Source organism: Solea senegalensis, linkage group LG18 (assembly GCF_019176455.1).
Source record: "Solea senegalensis isolate Sse05_10M linkage group LG18, IFAPA_SoseM_1, whole genome shotgun sequence".
Classification (NCBI taxonomy): domain Eukaryota; kingdom Metazoa; phylum Chordata; class Actinopteri; order Pleuronectiformes; family Soleidae; genus Solea; species Solea senegalensis.
In genome coordinates this window covers 5300503-5317205 of record NC_058041.1, presented here as the reverse complement: position 1 = coordinate 5317205, position 16703 = coordinate 5300503, and the positions used below count along the sequence as shown (strand labels likewise).

The following is a 16703-nucleotide window of genomic DNA, read 5'->3' as shown; positions in this document are numbered from 1 at the left end:
GCCACCGTTTCTCTCTCTCTCTCTCTCTCTCTGCGTCTCTGTGATTCCTGTGAAAACATAAAGTGTGCTCTGTAAGTTACGATTGTGGCTCGAGTTTGCTCTAAAAGCCCCGAGCAGCTTTATAGTAAGGCAATAAGGATCTATCAGGGCATTTCCCAGCCGCTGTTGTTCCTGTGGTGGAACATCTGTCGTCTGTATGTGTGTGTGTGTGTTTGTGTGTGTGTGTTTGTGTGTATGTGTGTTTCTGGGAGTTGCTCTCCAGAGTGTTTTATCCTCCCTGAAGAGAAAACAGGCTGAGAGACGCTTTTGCTGAAGCTGGAAATGAGTGAGAGAAAGCTTTGACATTTATGTTGTTTGTATTTAGCCTTCACACACACACACACACACACACACACACCCCTACACACCTGCAAACACACAAAATATGTGACCTCTCTCTCCAAGGGCCACAGCTATAATAACAAGTATAGTTATTGTTCTTTGAACACAGATGCACAAAAAAGACCAAATTTTTCACCACTGAATTGATTATCTGGGCAAAGAGACAAGCAGTCGCCACGTCACACATAAGAATCTGAACTCGCTAGCTTTGAGATTCACAATTCTTATCTCACACCTTGAGCACTGTGTGAGTTTAAAAGGCGCTGTTTTCAACAATGCTTTCAATCATACTTGTTTGATAGAAAGGACACTCTCTGTCCATCTTGGCCAGTGCTCATCAGTTGTGAAGTCCCACAAGGCTCCATTTTAGGCCCTCTCCTTTTTTACCTTTACATGCTGCCTTAACTTAGTGTGTCTTTTCTACCTTCCCCTAACATCTAAGGACTCAATTAAATTCTTGAAGAGGATATTTGGTCTTATTGAAAACCAAATCTTTTTAAATATCGTTGACAATGTCCTTGGTCCTCTCTCCACTTTTACTCACCAGTTCGCGAAAAATCTTGGTGTGTTCAACACTGACATGTTAATTGTTACTGACTAGAGGCCAATAGTATGGGTAGTAACAATATTGTTTTTGGCTTGTGTTTATAGGTTTTTTTTTGCAGTAAATACATTGTAAAGGGCAAAAAAAAGTAATATATTTTTTTATTATATTTATTATTCACTTAATAAAAAAATATAAAGCCCTTGCCTAAATTAATAGATGTATTTTAAAACCAAACAAAGTAATCACACATTTATAAAAAAAAGCTAAAACAGGAGTAAAGACAGTGCAGCATGGAAGTTCTGAAAGATAAAATCCTAAACAAACAATGTTTATTCATCAACATAGTGTAACACAATGTACAGTTACAAGACATTAAAAAAAGGAAAAACAAAAATAGAATTGTTACAAAAAAATACAAATTTCATTTGATGTGTGAAGTTTACAGAGCAGTGATGCCAGTGCAGCTCTGATGTTTGTCTCTGTTTGTCATGTGAGTCTTTTTAAAAACTTTTGTTTGCAATCTTTTTGAGGCTGGTTTACATGAAGTGACAGCAACAGGAAAAGCCTCTTCCATGGTTTTTGGCCACAAATGCACATTGTGGTGGCGGAGCAGGCAGAATAAAGGGACGAGGTCACACCTGGGTGAAGGAAACAGGGAGAGGAAGGAGACTTGTCTCATCTGAGACAAACAGATACAGCAGTTAAGAGAGAATGGAATAATGAAGAGAACATTCGGTATTAGCTGAGAGTTAAGGCCCATTTAAACGCCATTTTTGTCCGTTTTAGATCCACCAATCATAAGTGTAACTACCCTATGATTGGTACTCTTATTTTATTGTGCTTGATCTGAAATAGACAGGAACGCGAGCGGATTTCACGGTGATGGAATATAAGTCACCCTATTAACATCATATACTGTAGACCATCTTGCAGCCATTTTTAAATGCCCGACTCTTGTTTGTCATTTTCAGGACTGACTGATCAGACTAATGACTCTATACTGCCCCCACAGTTTCCTGTGGTAAGGCTCTACCATTCCAAACTGAACCGTACCATGATGGAAACTCAGCGGTGGTCAGCGGTGATTGTTAGCGTCATCAAAGAGGCGTCTCCTCTCGTGACACGGAACCGAGTCCTCACAGAGATACTGTCGCACACACACACACACACACAGATGAAAAGGACAAATGAAACGAGGCTTGATAAATGTGTGTTTACACTCGTCAGCAGCAGCCCTGTGTGTGTGTGTGTGTGTGTGTGTGTGTGTGTGCAGGTTACCATGGGTTGCTGAGGTTGCTCATGGTCATTCTCTGCTGAGCCGGTGGGTGAAGCTGAAGTGGATGACAAGAGACAAGCGAGTTAATGTGCATGTCTGCCAGGGTGTGGTTGCAGAGAAAGCACAGTTAATCGCTTATTTTGGCAAATCCTGAGTAACACAGCGAGGGAGGGAGAGAGGGGGAGAGAGAGAGAGAGAGAGAGAGAGAGAGAGAGAGAGAAAGGAGAAGTGTAGGGAGGAAAATGCAGATGCACACTTCTGAAGAACCTGCCGTGCGTCTCTGAACATTGCCCAAATGTTCCCAGACTTCAGAGGAGGAGAATGTGAAGAATGCTCTGACTCTTTTTTTAAAATAAAATGTGGTGACATTTCATGTGATTAAGCCAGAATTTCCAGTTTAATTGGCCTGGAATTATACAACTTTTTATGGCTATACCTGTTAATGTTTACCTTCACAACTGCATTCTCCCCGTGACGTGTGACAGTCAGTGGGTCCAGTGGCGTCGTCACTCTCCCTCCTCCCCTCCCCGCCTGTATCCTCCCTCTGCTTCCTCTCTGTCTCACTGTGGGTGTCAGAGCCAAACGATGTTACCCCTTGCTGCAGGGTATTCACATGTGCAAACAGAAAAGCTGTTTACTTTAGATTAGAGTTCCAACCGTTTGGCTCATATCAGAGTCCCTGGAACCGAACATGAGTCAGATCAGTGATCTCTGTTGGATGAGATTGTGTCACAAGGTCTGTGTGTCTGTGAGAGCGTTTGGTGCTGTGTTTGATTTAAAACAGAACCAGAGCTGTTCTCCGTCTGGGCCATTAAGAATGCCTGCTCTTCAGAACTCGGTGTTCTTCTAAGTCAGTGGTTACCAAACACTGGCTCAGGACTCACAGATGGGTCACGGGAGATTTTTTTGGGGGCTCACACAATTTATGTGTAACAGAAAATGGCTGTAAATGAGTGGCTACATTATAAACAGATTTGCTCTTGTCAGGATTGATTTGGGTCACGATTAGCTTGGCTAACACCAGACTCGTACTCAAAACGCTGATATGTCATGATAGTTTGCCATCTTCAAAAAGTGAGTCCCCAAATAGAAAGTTTGGAACATACTGTTTTAAATTAACAAACACTCACATTTACGAAAATGTACAGTTCCGTCCTCTTGTAATTTTAAGATAAACTCACGTCTGATTCACAGCTGCAATATTCCACATCACCTCCTGTCCAAAAGCTCCCACGTGATCTCCGTCCTTCGTCCACAGGCCGGCAGAACCGTCCACAGAGGCCGAGAGGACGAACAGTCTGTCGTCCACCTCGAGGACGTCCACGCTCAACACTCCTCGCTCATGTGCCCTCCAGCGCTGCAGCCGAGGAGGCCGCTCACTGACCGCCTGTGTGCACAGAGAGAGAGACAACCTTTAAGTACCTGTAGATATACACACATTATATTTATTCAACGATTTCACAGCAGCTCACTTCTTGTTGCATGTCCAGTGCGTAGTCAGAGATATCCCACACCTGAAGCCAACCTGTCGAGTCTCCAGAGACCAGGATTGTGTTTTTTGGCTGATCTGAGCTCAGGCTCAGCACTCGTGCACCTGGCCGCTCTGGAGCATAAAACTGACCTGGTGTGGGAAGAATTTAAAGAGCATGAAGATGTAAAACTGCAGTGTTTAAAATAGGCCAAATTCCAAATATTGGAGACTTTTTGCCAGCAAGTCTCCATAACTTGGAAACAAGTGGTTGCACCTGGTTTGTACATATATATACACACGTAGTCTTCTGTTTTTCTTGCTGAAGCCAAACTGGAAGTAAAACTACGTTGAATAGCCACCAGGGGGCGACTTCTCTGCTTGCCAAAACGAACTCCGTTTGAATGGAAGTCAAAAAATTCAAATGAGCTTATACTTCTTACTCAATTATAACATAAGTAAACATTTTCCTGAGGAGCTATTGGTCTCAATCACTGGTCTAAACCTCTTCTTCAATGGATCATGATGTCAAATGTGTAAATTATGTTGCCATGTAGGAGAATAGATGATAAAACTTATATGATTGACAGCTGGCAGGTGAAGTCTGTGAACTTCTGTTGCAAAATGTCAAAATTGCGCCGGTTTAAATCACAAATCTGGAGGCTTTAAAATTAAAATTATGGGTGACGTCATATCATGATCATCTTATAACTTAATCACTTACAAAATGCACCTTTAGTAGAATGTAGTGAGTCAAATCTAGTTGAATTTTAAACGACTCTTGTTTGTTTTTATAAGCAGTTGAATGTCTTTTCGTCAAGTTCCGTCCAAGCAAAACTATTTATTCTCCAAACACAGAATACTTGACTCACAAATGTACTTCTGGGAACAGTAGCTTTTAATGCTCTCTGTTATGTCACAAATCTCCCGCTTATGTTGCGATCCCAAAGTCTTGCCTGCAATAGAAACGCATTGACACACACATGCACCTGTGCACACTCGCACACACATGCAACAGTCACAGTGCGTGAGTCCCACACCACTAAACACAGATGGGATCTGGAAAGAGACATAGTTGTGGCCTGGCCAGGAATGGCAGTCCACAACTATGTCCAAGTCAACAGTTCAGACTGAGTGTCACCGCTGCTGCTGCTGCTGCCGCTGCCGCTGCATGTAAATACATCCATGTTACGACGAGGACCATTAAACTTGACAGCCTCCCGTCTCCCTCACCGTATGTGCGAGTCTGAGCGGTGACGCTCCAGAAGCGCAAGCGGCCAGCCTGCGACGTCACCAGCACACCTTTGTTTCTCAGCTTCCTGCTGCGAGCTCGATGCTGCAGGAACAAGAGGTTGTCCACAGGGGGCGCCACTCTGGAAACACACAAGTTGATTCAGTCGATATTATGTTTACATGCACAGCTTAGTCGCGCTGCGGCAGACAACCGGACACCTTGCAGAGTCTGAGTGGACATGCGGAGGAGACATTAGATTTATTGACCCTGTCTGTCTGACTGGCGCTGTATCTCTAATAATAATAATAATAACGATAAGTTTCTTTTAAAACACTCTACAGAGACAAAACTGTACAATAGGTAAAACTATACTGAATAGTAGAGGTGGATATGGGCAAAAAAATTTATATCTCGATATTATGTCGGGATTTTGTCAGTGACGATAATTAGTCGATATCTTTTAAAAATGTGTATATATAACACATTTGTTATAACACATTAATAGTTGCCGTTATATCAATTAAAAATTCATAAACAGTGTAGAAACATTGAACTAAATGTAACAGAAGTTAAATTGTGCAGCAAACAAGCAACGGCAAATAATAAAACTATCTCAAATACTTGTTTGCAAAGGCTGGTGTCTCCATGTTTGCATGTGGCAGGGAGGATACTAGCGAGAGGTCATGCGATCACGCAGGCCCACTATTCATCTCTCTGCTGCAGCCATTTAAAGACTCGACACTGTCAATTTGCACATCTTTAAATCAACAACCATGATATTATCTTGCCCACCCCTTATTAAAAAGGGTGCTCATTTCTGCTTTACACAAACATCAGTGTGACGGTCTCTGCTCACCCTGTCTCTCTGTCTCTCTCTAGGTGAAGCACTGGTCCCTGTGTCTCCAGCCTCCAGATGACGACGTCTCCATCGTGACTTGCCGTGGCAACGACGCCCAGAGCAGAACACTGACCCACTGCCAGGATGTCCGACGTATGGACACCGCCGGACTTCCACGACATGTCTGCTCTCACATACAAGTCCTATTACGGGGCAACATGTATCATTATTTAGCCAACTGGTGCCACAGTATCCACAATGACACAGAGTAAAAACACAGCAAACTTCTCACTGTGTGACACTTTACAAATGGTCTCAACGTTAACATGTAATGGTTTGTGTTGCCTTGCAGAGAGCGGCTCCATTTCCGTCTCAGGGTTTACTGACTTTGTTGACACCTCGGGGCGACAACGCTGCAGTCAGCTCTTAACTCTTAAACCCAGACTCATTGTGGCGGACGTCTCGGACGTATAGTATGTGCTGCAGATTTCTTTTTCGTGGGCAAGAGGCTTCTTCTCTGATGCCACGGGGTGGATGTGTGTAAATGTAAATGTTTGCTTTAAAAAACTGGCTCTGCTGACACAACAAGAAACTTTGTGACGGGTGGGGGCATCAAGAATGTGCTGGAGACGCATTAATGCTGCAAAACACTGTGGTCTTTAAAGGATGGATTTAACCACAGAGCAGACAGTAGTTACAGGTCGAGAGGTTAAGTGTAGAACTAGAATCTAGATTCTGATGTTTACCTCACCTTCATTTCTTACAGCCTGCGTATAAATGTGCAGGTGGATGTGGATTTGTCTCTACTCCCAGTGTAAACATGCAAATCATACTTTTAAAGGTCCATTGTGTAAAAATAAGGAACTACAGTGGCTCTGGTCTTCCAGTCTCTCTGCTTTTTTCTCCTTTTTCATTTGTTTATGCATCAGGTTTATGTAGACAGAGCTGTTCTTTTTCCGCTTCAAAATGCAAACTCTGTCTGGTTTGTCCATTTATTATTTTTAAAGCAATTATACACTTAAACGAACACACTGATTGGAAGAATATCCAATTTTCTTTGCCAATAAACCCTCCCAAGTTGGACACTGAACCTTTACCTTGCAATAGGAGATATTAAACTTAGATGAATGAACCTTCTGAGCCTTTTTTGGGATAAAGTGGCTTGTCGTTCTACACTAGCCTGGAGAAGAAGTTGAGGAAGAGCAGAAGTCTGACGGCTATGACACGTTCAGGTGAACATTTGTTTTGTGCTTGTTTTCACTTTAAATCTTGATTTATTGATGATTTGTTCGTCATGAGTATTTGCTCTGCACTTTCCAGAATCAGATGTCAGTCAATGCCAGGATTCTGCTTGTGGTCGGCTGTGGTCATGGGTGAGTGTCGACTGTATATAAAAAAATAGATGTTGTATGACTGCTGTTGTGAGGCCTTGAGATTTACATCATGTTTTATTATAGAAGACCAGAAACAAGGGATTGTGATCATAAACTGCTCAGGAAAATGTTTACTGAGGTTATAAATAAACTGATAATTAGGCAGATGTGCCCATAGACTTTCAGCTAGAAAGTCGCCCCCTGGTGGCTCTTCCCATCCAACTTCCAAAGCTTTAACATTTCAAATCGTAAGGTTGTGCTGTACCTCATACTGGACATTATTAAACTTCACCTTTGCCGCCGCGATGTCATACTGAACGATTCGTTGGCTCCACCCCACGGCCAGCAGCTTGTTGTCATGGAGACAGGTCAACCTGGTGACTTCAGAGTTGGTGACAGGCTCCAGCTTGTGCAGGTTAAGGCCGTTTAGTAAGTTCCACACCTGGTTAGAGTGGTCAGCGTACATTTGAAATTCAACTGTAGGCAACTTGCGGCACATAAGTTTGCCCAAAGTCGGCACAAGTGGATTCAAACCTTAATGGTGCCGTTGCCAGCTCCTGTAATGAGTCTCCTGTGGGAGGCATCCAGTGTCATGCAGAGCAGCTCATCTTCTCCGTGAGCATTTAAGATCTGGAGCCATTTCCGGCCTGTCTCTACGTCCCACAGAGTCACAGATGAGTTGGCATGTCCCGTCACCACCTGTCTGAGGGTGGGGTTGTACAGGGCACAGGAGAGGGCGGCACCATTTGGACATTCTGATCCAAATTCGCTGTCTTCGTTGGTCAACCATCCACCTCCTCCTCCTCTTCTTGTCTGGGCCAGATTGAACAGTGCCAGATAGTCTTTGCATCCTACCACTAAGTGAGGCTGTGTCTCTGCAGGAAGAGGAGGGCTCACGAGCAGGAACGGAAAATTGCCGTGTTCTGGGATTCGACCCGGCTGCAGGCATGGGAAGTGCAGGCGGACAGTTTTAAGACAGCGATGCGTGGAAATGTCCCAAACCCTCAGCTCCTGATGAAGGCAAAGCAAAGCATTAGGTGATTTATTAACAAATACACAGCAGTGTTGTTAACCTAGAAACGCACAGTATGTCATTTCTGCCACTAGGGGTCTCTCAATCAAAACGATAACAAACCTGGGTAGACGATGTCGGACTCGGGAAGCAGTGTGGGATCATGGCAATTATTTAATTTTTCATAAGTGATAAATTTACACAACACAATTAATAAAATAAAAGAGGATACACTGGCTAACTCGAAAAAAAGGATTTTCAAGTAAATTAAACCTAATTTCTGGGAAATTAGAAGTTTTGCACACAAAAAAAGTAATAAGACAACTTTGTCTTATTAAAGTATTACCCCTTACTTTATGCTTTTGATTACCAGTAACAAGCCAAAACAATGTTTTGCTTGTTCACTACTGTGAAATTTACTATCACTGATTGGTGTGATAGTAAATGAATGAATTTAAAAACATTCTAAGATACACATGTCTATTGTCAGCTGAATCAAGTAAAGGAAGACAAGTTTTCTGTAAAAATTCTGAAGTGACTGCTTCTATACAACATTGTTAATTTGTGGCCAATTTTGTCTAGATTTTGGTCAGTTTTTCCTCATTTTGAGGAATATTACAGTCTGAAAGTGGGCTCAATTACAAGCTAGTTTGAAGTCTACTAGCCAAGCAAAATTAACTTACCCCAATACAAGACAATTTAAATCAATTTGGAAGTCACACAGATGTATATATTTTATAAGTATGCTATAATATAAGTACTTATATGTATAAGTGCATATAAAGTGGATAACTAAATGAAAAGGCAATCTTGAATACATACACTATATATTTAAAGAGTGATGGAAACCGTTTGGTTTGGAAACCGCTTGAGTTTACGACTCATCAAGATGTAAAACATTTTTATAATATCTAAATGCAGGAACGTTATCTCTTTAATGACTCACAGCATCTCTGGAATAACTGAAGATCTGCCCAACAGGTTGGTAGATTGCAACGTCCAGTATCGTGGTGCAGTGACCCAGCAGTGTAGCAACAGGACGTGTGGTCACAAAGCGAGTCCACAGCCTGACGGCGCGGTCACAACCTCCTGTGACCAGCAGCTGCAGAGAGGCACTGTAGTCGAAACATTTAGCCCCCTAAAAAGTGACAAACAAAACCATAATTACAAAAAAACTGATGTTTAAGAGAAAATCTATGTTAATAAACTGGTTTGTGTGTAACATTTAGGAGAATGTAATGGCAGAAATTTAATAAACAACCAATATAAGTATGTAAGTTGTCAGAAATTTGCCAATATTTGATTAAAAAGAAAGAAAATCCACAGGGGCAGTGAAAATGTATTGAAAATGAAATTTTTTTACACCAATATAAAATTGCTGTAAAATAAAATAAAACATTTTTTTTGTCTCTGTACTCAGTACAGACTGAAACCAGGTTATTCTTCCTGGCTGAGTTCAATGTTAAAATTCCCAGACTCTTAATTTTGTACAATTATGTTTTTGTGTTATAAAAAGGAACAACGTTCAATAACAGGAAGCGTTATTGAACGTTAATAAGGTTTTATTACTTTAATAAGGTTTTGTGCAAAAGCATTGCTTGTTTTTTTTCTTTTTTCTCAGAGTTAGTGACAGTTAGTCTGTCTCTCTGTGTATGACCAAACTTTATAAATAACTAACGTGACTTGTAGCAATAAACACATCTCATATTTAGTTTTTCTAGATAAAAGTGGCGAGGACTAATTCACAGAATGAGTTATATAATACAGCGATGTGCTGCTCTTTTTTTATATATATATGTGAAACCTTGACTCACTCTGTTAGGTCACAGTCACCCAGATCAGATTACTGTGACCAACACATGCACGTGTGTCCTTGAGCCAACAAAAGTGAGTTAAAGGTCCAGTGTGCAATATTTAGAAATTGCTTTAATTCAGAAATTGAATATACTAGCATAATAAACATGTTTGTATGAGGGTGTAACAGCTTTAAAATACAAATATTTTAAAAATTTAGTTTTCATAACCTTGGAATAAGCCTTTTTCGTGTTTTGGGTGGTTTAGGGGTTAGGGACGCTTCAAATTAGGACATTTTTCTGGAAAAAAGTCTAAAAATATGATAAATTACATCATGTTTAGCGAAACGATTTTCATATAATGCATAACTGACCTTGTCTTGAACAGTTACCTGGTTAATTTTCCAAATATATGGCTCCCGCTTTGGTGTCACGCTGAAAAAGACCACAGAGCTGGAGTCGCTCTCCGACGAAGTCATGACGACATTGCTGCTGGGATCGAACATCAGTCTGTTTATTGGCTCCTGGTGAACGTTGGGGACGTAGCGGTGGGACACTGTGTTGCTGTGTTCGCTCAGGTCCTGTTTTGTGAAGACGGGAGAGAATGAATTGTTTGAAACTGCTCTGTCTGCAAAACAACAAACGTAAAAAGTGATATGATAAAATTAGGTCAAACGTACCGGGAAAAAGATCCTATAAGGACCGTTCTGTTTCTTGGAGGGATTCTTAAAAAGACCTTTAGATGGGTTCAGGAACCACATCAGGTGGACTCCACCCTTTTCATCCCCCAGTAGCAGCAGAGGGGGGCGCTCTGGATACTTGCAAGCAGGGACACATGTACAATATACAGTATAAGTGAGGAAATATTTGCTATCTATCATCCAACATTTCGAGGGAATATAGAGGTCATACCTGGACATCGTGCCAGTAACAAAGAGCAGTGGGGATACAATGAAACCCTTGAACCAAGAACAAGACAAATAGTTGGTGAAGTAGAGTCATATTTGTTAATATAAAACATTAAAAACAACAGACCAAGGGTTAGATAAAGAAACTAAATATATAATAGCTAAAAAGAAAAAAAGATAAGACGAGGGACAAATAACATATAGCACATTTAAAACTTTGATTTCAACATTTGGCTGCTAATTTTTGTTAAAGTTTCTGTATTTTCTGTATTTGATGCTTGTTTATGTTGAATGTTTTCTATTATTTCATTGTAAAGCTCATTGATTGTGCCTGCATGTACTTGACATGACCTTTTGTACCAGCTATAAGTCTTTTCCTTGAATAACTCACTCTCTTCAGCTTCTCTTACATCTGACAACAAACATACCAAATAGGTGGACGTCCTCGAACACACTCCCCGTGGAGACATTGACAAAGTGCAGGTCCCTGCAGTCAGTTGCTATAGCAACCTTGTGAACGTGGCCCATGTACACCGCATCAGTGACCCAGCCTCTGAACCTTCTTGTGTTGGCCACTTCCTCTGTCGGATCTCCAGCGAGCTGAGAAGCAAATGTTTAAAAAAAAAAAAAAATAGTGTGTGTGTGTGTGTGTTCCCAGATGTAGATGTAAAAGTAGAAAAGCATGATGTCACTCACCCCGATGCTTCTGAGGACGTGTAGGCCGCTGTTCCAGACAGTGACTTGACCCCCTTTACTGACACTCACGTAGCGGAGTGGAGGAGGATGACAAACGGCAACCATGCGAACTGTTGATTCACGCTGCAGATGAACCCAACAATGACATTTTAATGTCATTAACACTCGAAGGTCAGTTGAGTAAAAGCCCCGAAAACAAACAAAAAAAACATTCAACAGCTTTTTACAACAAGTAATGTGTGAAGGATAAAACAAAATGGCATCTGGCTAACATGGCTAACCTCTTAGCCATGTTAGCCAGGTGACTGTGCAAAGTGGCTAGCATGTTGGCAAACATTCAAAACACATTTAACTAAAATTAACATTTTCATCTTGGTGAAGTTGTTAATTATGCCACTATAGCTTTTTTTATTGAATGGCAAAGTCTGAGAAGAGCTAGCTAGTGTTTGTGATTTTGTTCCCTCAGTTAGCGCCTTATTACCATGTTTACTTACATAGCATTACACATTACTTCCTTTTAGTTTAGTATACTGTGTATTACTCCTGTTTGAATTGATACTAGGCTTGAATACATCAATATTAAACATTTAGTTAAATAATTATTTTAGTTTACAAATGCAATTTCCTTTATTTTTCAAAAATATAACATCCCACTTTTCAGAATTACACTTAAGTTCTCATCTTTGCAATTGAATAAACATTAATTATCGTCTTGAGTGTATCATATACACTATGTGGCATGTTTCTAAATCTATTACACAAAAAAGCTTTTTGCAAATTCAATCACAATTGCAATATCTGTCAGAAATGTCACACATTTACTTTAAATACATTTGTTGTATTAAGCAATTTTGCTATATAAATTGATTGATAAATTTGAGATGTGTTTGTTTTGGTAAATATTTATTGTAAGAATTTGTTTTTACATTTTCTCTATTCGTGCTTGAACAGTTGATCGCTTATGTCATTGTTCTATAAAGCATACATTAATTACCTGTCCGGTTTAAAGTTATGAAAGAATGTAGTGTGCCATCTAGTGGTTTACATATGTAACTGCAGGGGTTGGAGGGTAGGGTTGTGCTTTTCTGCAAAGTTCTCCTTTTATTTTTATAGTTTACTTAACAACTTTGCTAATGATGTACACATAATGGAGTTGTGATTGATTTAATTTATTATATACCTACAAAAAAGGTTATTGAATGTTATCAAGATATTCCATTATGTCACAAAAATGTTATGTGTCACGATATTTCCCAGAATTTTCCAAGTAAAAGTGTTTGTTTTGATATGGAGCAACATAGAGGTCACAATAAAAACATATTTATGATAAAAATAAATAAACGGTGGTGTAGTGGTTAGCACTCTCGCCTTGCAGCGAGAAGACCCGGGTTCGAGCCCCGGTTGGAACAAGGGCCTTTCTGCATGGAGTTTGCATGTTCTCCCCGTGTGTGCGTGGGTTCTCTCCGGGTACTCCGGCTTCCTCCCACAGTCCAAAAACATGCAATGTGGGGATTAGGTAAATTGGACACTCTAAATTGACCGTAGGAGTGAGTGTGAGAGTGAATGGTTGTTTGTCTCTCGTTGTGTGTGGCCCTGCGATGGACTGACAAACTGTCCAGGGTGTACCCCGCCTATCGCCCGATGTAGCTGAGATTGGCACAGCACCCCCCGCGACCCTCTGGTGGAGGATAAAGCGGTTAAATGATGACTGACTGACTGATAAATAAATAGTGTATTAATAAAACAATATAGAGGAAAGTCGGTATAACTTCATATTAAGTAGCGGGCCACATGAAATTGACTGGAGGGCCACATGTGTCCTCAGATGTACCTGCAGGTGTTAGACCTTTTGTGTAGAGGATATAAACTAAAAAAATACCACAGTATTTATGCTCTATTGAAGTTGTAAAATTGGTCAAATTAGACTGAAAACTGGAGGAAAACTGGAGGTAACAGACTTTATTACCTTGTTGTGAGAGCAGTGTCTGATCTGTGGCTGCAGGTCATGCAGAGCAGCCTTAGGGATGGAGGTGTGCTCTCTCTCTGTGTACTCCAGGAGCAGGTACGAACACAGCTGCTTCCACCTCACCTGTCCTGTACAGCTGATATCTACCTGGGCACAATGAAGATTGAAACGTCATGACTCCGGTCTTCTAAGATGAGTGAGTAGACTTGCCATCATGGTTCTCTTGATTCCTTTCCATTTCTTTATGAGTATTTACCTCCCAGAAGAATCTCTGAACCCACGCGTCCTCAACATCTGGTCCAATCACTGTCCTCAGAACGTCTCGAAACTCCTCAAACTTCAGTCCACGCTCCTCGTCTCCTCCTCTGGTCTTTGTGCTCCTGTTGTTGTGTATTTGTGCTGCAGTTTTTGAAGGGCTGGTGAAAGCGTTTCTCAGAAGCTTCAGGTGCTCGGGGCTCAGTTTCTCTGCGGGACTGACTCCACAGGCTGGGTCACTGCAATGGTCACATAAAGAACATGTTAATTATGTGCTTAGTTTGCCGATTGCTTTATCTTCAATTTCTGTCAAATTGAAACAATTTCATCCACATTTTACACACTGGACCTTTAAAGATCCCTGTTTTTACAGTATTTTCTTAGTGAGTCATTCATCGGTTTAATCATGACTTTCCCAAACATTAGGAGCTCATTCAGTTTTTGTTTTTTAGAAGCTAATTTGTGATTGTGATTGTAATTTTGCAACAGTTATTTTAGTCTTTTTTAATGACCTGAAACTGGTTATTTATCCAATCACATGGTGAAAGGCTGGCTGCAGGGTGACTACAGTGCCACTAAGTGGCAGCATTGTGACAGCTGACAATTTCTTAAAGGTGCAGTGTGTATAATGTACACTAGTCAAATACAGTTATTTCTCTAAGTGTCCCTTTAAATTCTTAAAAGTACTGTGTGTAAAATGTAGCAAACTTTGATTAAACATTTAGTCTAAATGTCCCTTTGAAATCTTAAAGGTACAGTGTGTAAAATGTAGCAAACACTAGTTAAACATTTAGTCAAATATGGTTAATTTCCTCTAAATGTGCATTTAAAAGCTCAAAGGTACAGTGTGTAAAATTTAGCAAGATTTTTCTCAATAGTAATAATAGTAAAAATAATTTGATTTGTTCAGCTTCTTTGTGTAGAGGATATCGTTAAGATCTGTTCAGTTTAAAAACACATACATTTGTACTTAAGGAAAGTCGTACAATTGCTTTAGACCGGACACAAACCGAGTCAGTTTTGTGTCCGGATTATACATTATGTGGATTATACATTATGAGGAAGTAAATTTTTTAATTAGTGCTTTATTCCAGCAGCAGCAGCTCTTGTGTGGCCCTGTTGCCTGGGGAAACGTGTCCAAACTGAAACAGTAAAGTCACATGTGTGTGACTGTGTGGTCACTGTGTGGTCAATGTGAGCTGTGTATTCCTGGTCCATCAGGACGAGCATGAGTGGCTCTTTACATCACACACGTTTTTCACAATCAGCTAATGCAGCCATAAAGTCATTAAGTCATAAAGGTGTAGTGTTTGGTGAAAAAGAGGGTGAATATAAGAAGCTGTGAAGAAGATGGATGGAGACAGGGCCGGCCTTAGCTTTTATAGGGCCCTTAACTAAATTAGATTTTGGGGGCCCTTTATTAACAACAATAATAAAGCAGTAAATGACATGACGTTTGTGGGGGGATTTTGCACAGTTGTAGCTGATTTTTTGCATTTTCTTACCGTTATATTGGATTTAATCTCTAAATGGTAGCAAAATCAGAGGAATTGCTACAATGTGTTGATTTTAAATTTGTATTTAAAATGGCACAATACTGACCAGGCCACCGTAGAATATGGTATAAAATGAAACAATAGACAACAATGACAACATTTATTGTCACCATGACGAAAACATAACAAAAAACATAATAAATGATAATTTTATATTATACATTATAAATTTCGTCTATATAAACAGAGAATTAATTCAGTATTTGTAGGATTAAAACAGCTGATGTGTGTATTACAGATGCCATTTTTCGATATAAAACACATAATAATAGTAATATAAAAGACAGAAACTCACCAAAACCTGCTGTGTGGCACTTCTGTTTCATAAAGCATCCATGGATTTTTTTTGTTTCTTAAAGACGCCATATCATAAACTCTTCTTAAACCAACAGACACCGCTCCATCTGTCTTTATTTAGATTATAGTCCAGTTAATGTTTTTAATATTCTTTAGCAGCAGCAGCTATGAGTTCCCTTTAAAAGTGACGAGGTTCAGCCTGAGCTCACGACTGAGTCAGAACCTGCAGAGTCTTTGTTTCCATCCTTTACTCAAACTCCATTGACTCAAACAAAGCTTCTTGTCTCCACACAGCAAAGGAATGTCCCCCGTCCGTCCGTCCATCCACGCATCAGTAAACGGCTGCGTCACAAGTGTTTGACCACGGCCAGTAACGGGGAGAGTCAACACATCAGAAAATCGTGGCACAATAATAGGAGAGTTGGTGGTTTCCAACATCAGTGGGAGTCTGCTGGTGGTCACTGGGCCTCAAAGCTCACAGTGGGTTAATCATTTAAAGAGGCAAAGTCAGTCAGGGCTCAGCAGAACTGTAGTTAGTGTCACTGTCAACTTTACAGAAAAACTAAAAAGTAATGACAATTTAGCAGTTTATGTTTTGGCCAAAGCCTTTATCGGGCTCTAAGCTGAAATTGATTTGGTGCTTATGCTTGGGCCAGCTCTGAACCACACACACACACACATTTTTGAACTAATGCAGTTTAATTATTACCGAGCAACTCAAAGGAGTTGAAGCACTTCACTGAGCAGGAGTTGATTGGTTGTCTCAGTCTTTCATCTCTCCTTGTTACTCCTCTTTGAGTCTGCTTCTGTCAGAGATTTTAGAGACATGAATAAATTAAAACACACTAAATTGACTAACACTATGAACAAGACCAACTATAGACAAAAAATAATAACTACAGGTAAAATTCTAACCTAAATAACAATAATGATGGGCTGCAACTAATCGATTCATCTATTGACTATTTTCTCAAAAAATATTGACCGCTGTTTCTGAAACAATGATGTTCTCAAATGTCTTGTTTTTTCTGCAAACCAAAATGATAATGTTTTAATGGTGTATTTTGTTATTATATGAAGCAAAGAAACCAGATAATAGAGAA

At 40.2% G+C, this 16703-nt stretch overlaps 1 protein-coding gene across 4 annotated transcripts; it reads right to left on the bottom strand.

The window, feature by feature from the left end:
- Nucleotides 1-1225: 1225 nt before the first annotated feature.
- Nucleotides 1226-16243, bottom strand: LOC122758933 (WD repeat-containing protein 49-like). 4 transcript variants are annotated; one of them, XM_044013342.1, is made up of 19 exons: nucleotides 15599-16243; nucleotides 13749-13986; nucleotides 13493-13639; nucleotides 11527-11649; nucleotides 11259-11430; nucleotides 10835-10881; nucleotides 10603-10740; nucleotides 10315-10503; nucleotides 9076-9267; nucleotides 7652-8128; nucleotides 7410-7559; nucleotides 5763-5947; nucleotides 4906-5045; nucleotides 3677-3825; nucleotides 3386-3591; nucleotides 2655-2767; nucleotides 2207-2259; nucleotides 1982-2075; nucleotides 1226-1607 (listed from the first exon to the last, which is right to left on the bottom strand). In XM_044013342.1, exons 1-18 carry the CDS (start codon nucleotides 15667-15669, stop codon nucleotides 2004-2006), a joined length of 2862 nt encoding a protein of 953 aa, XP_043869277.1. In that variant the 5' UTR covers nucleotides 15670-16243; the 3' UTR covers nucleotides 1226-1607; nucleotides 1982-2003. The 4 variants fall into 4 exon arrangements, 3 of the variants coding, with proteins under 3 accessions (XP_043869277.1, XP_043869276.1, XP_043869278.1); XR_006358214.1 differs by having other exon boundaries at nucleotides 1226-2075; nucleotides 3418-3591; XM_044013341.1 differs by having other exon boundaries at nucleotides 1226-2075; nucleotides 15599-16242.
- Between the last annotated feature and the right edge of the window lie 460 nt (nucleotides 16244-16703).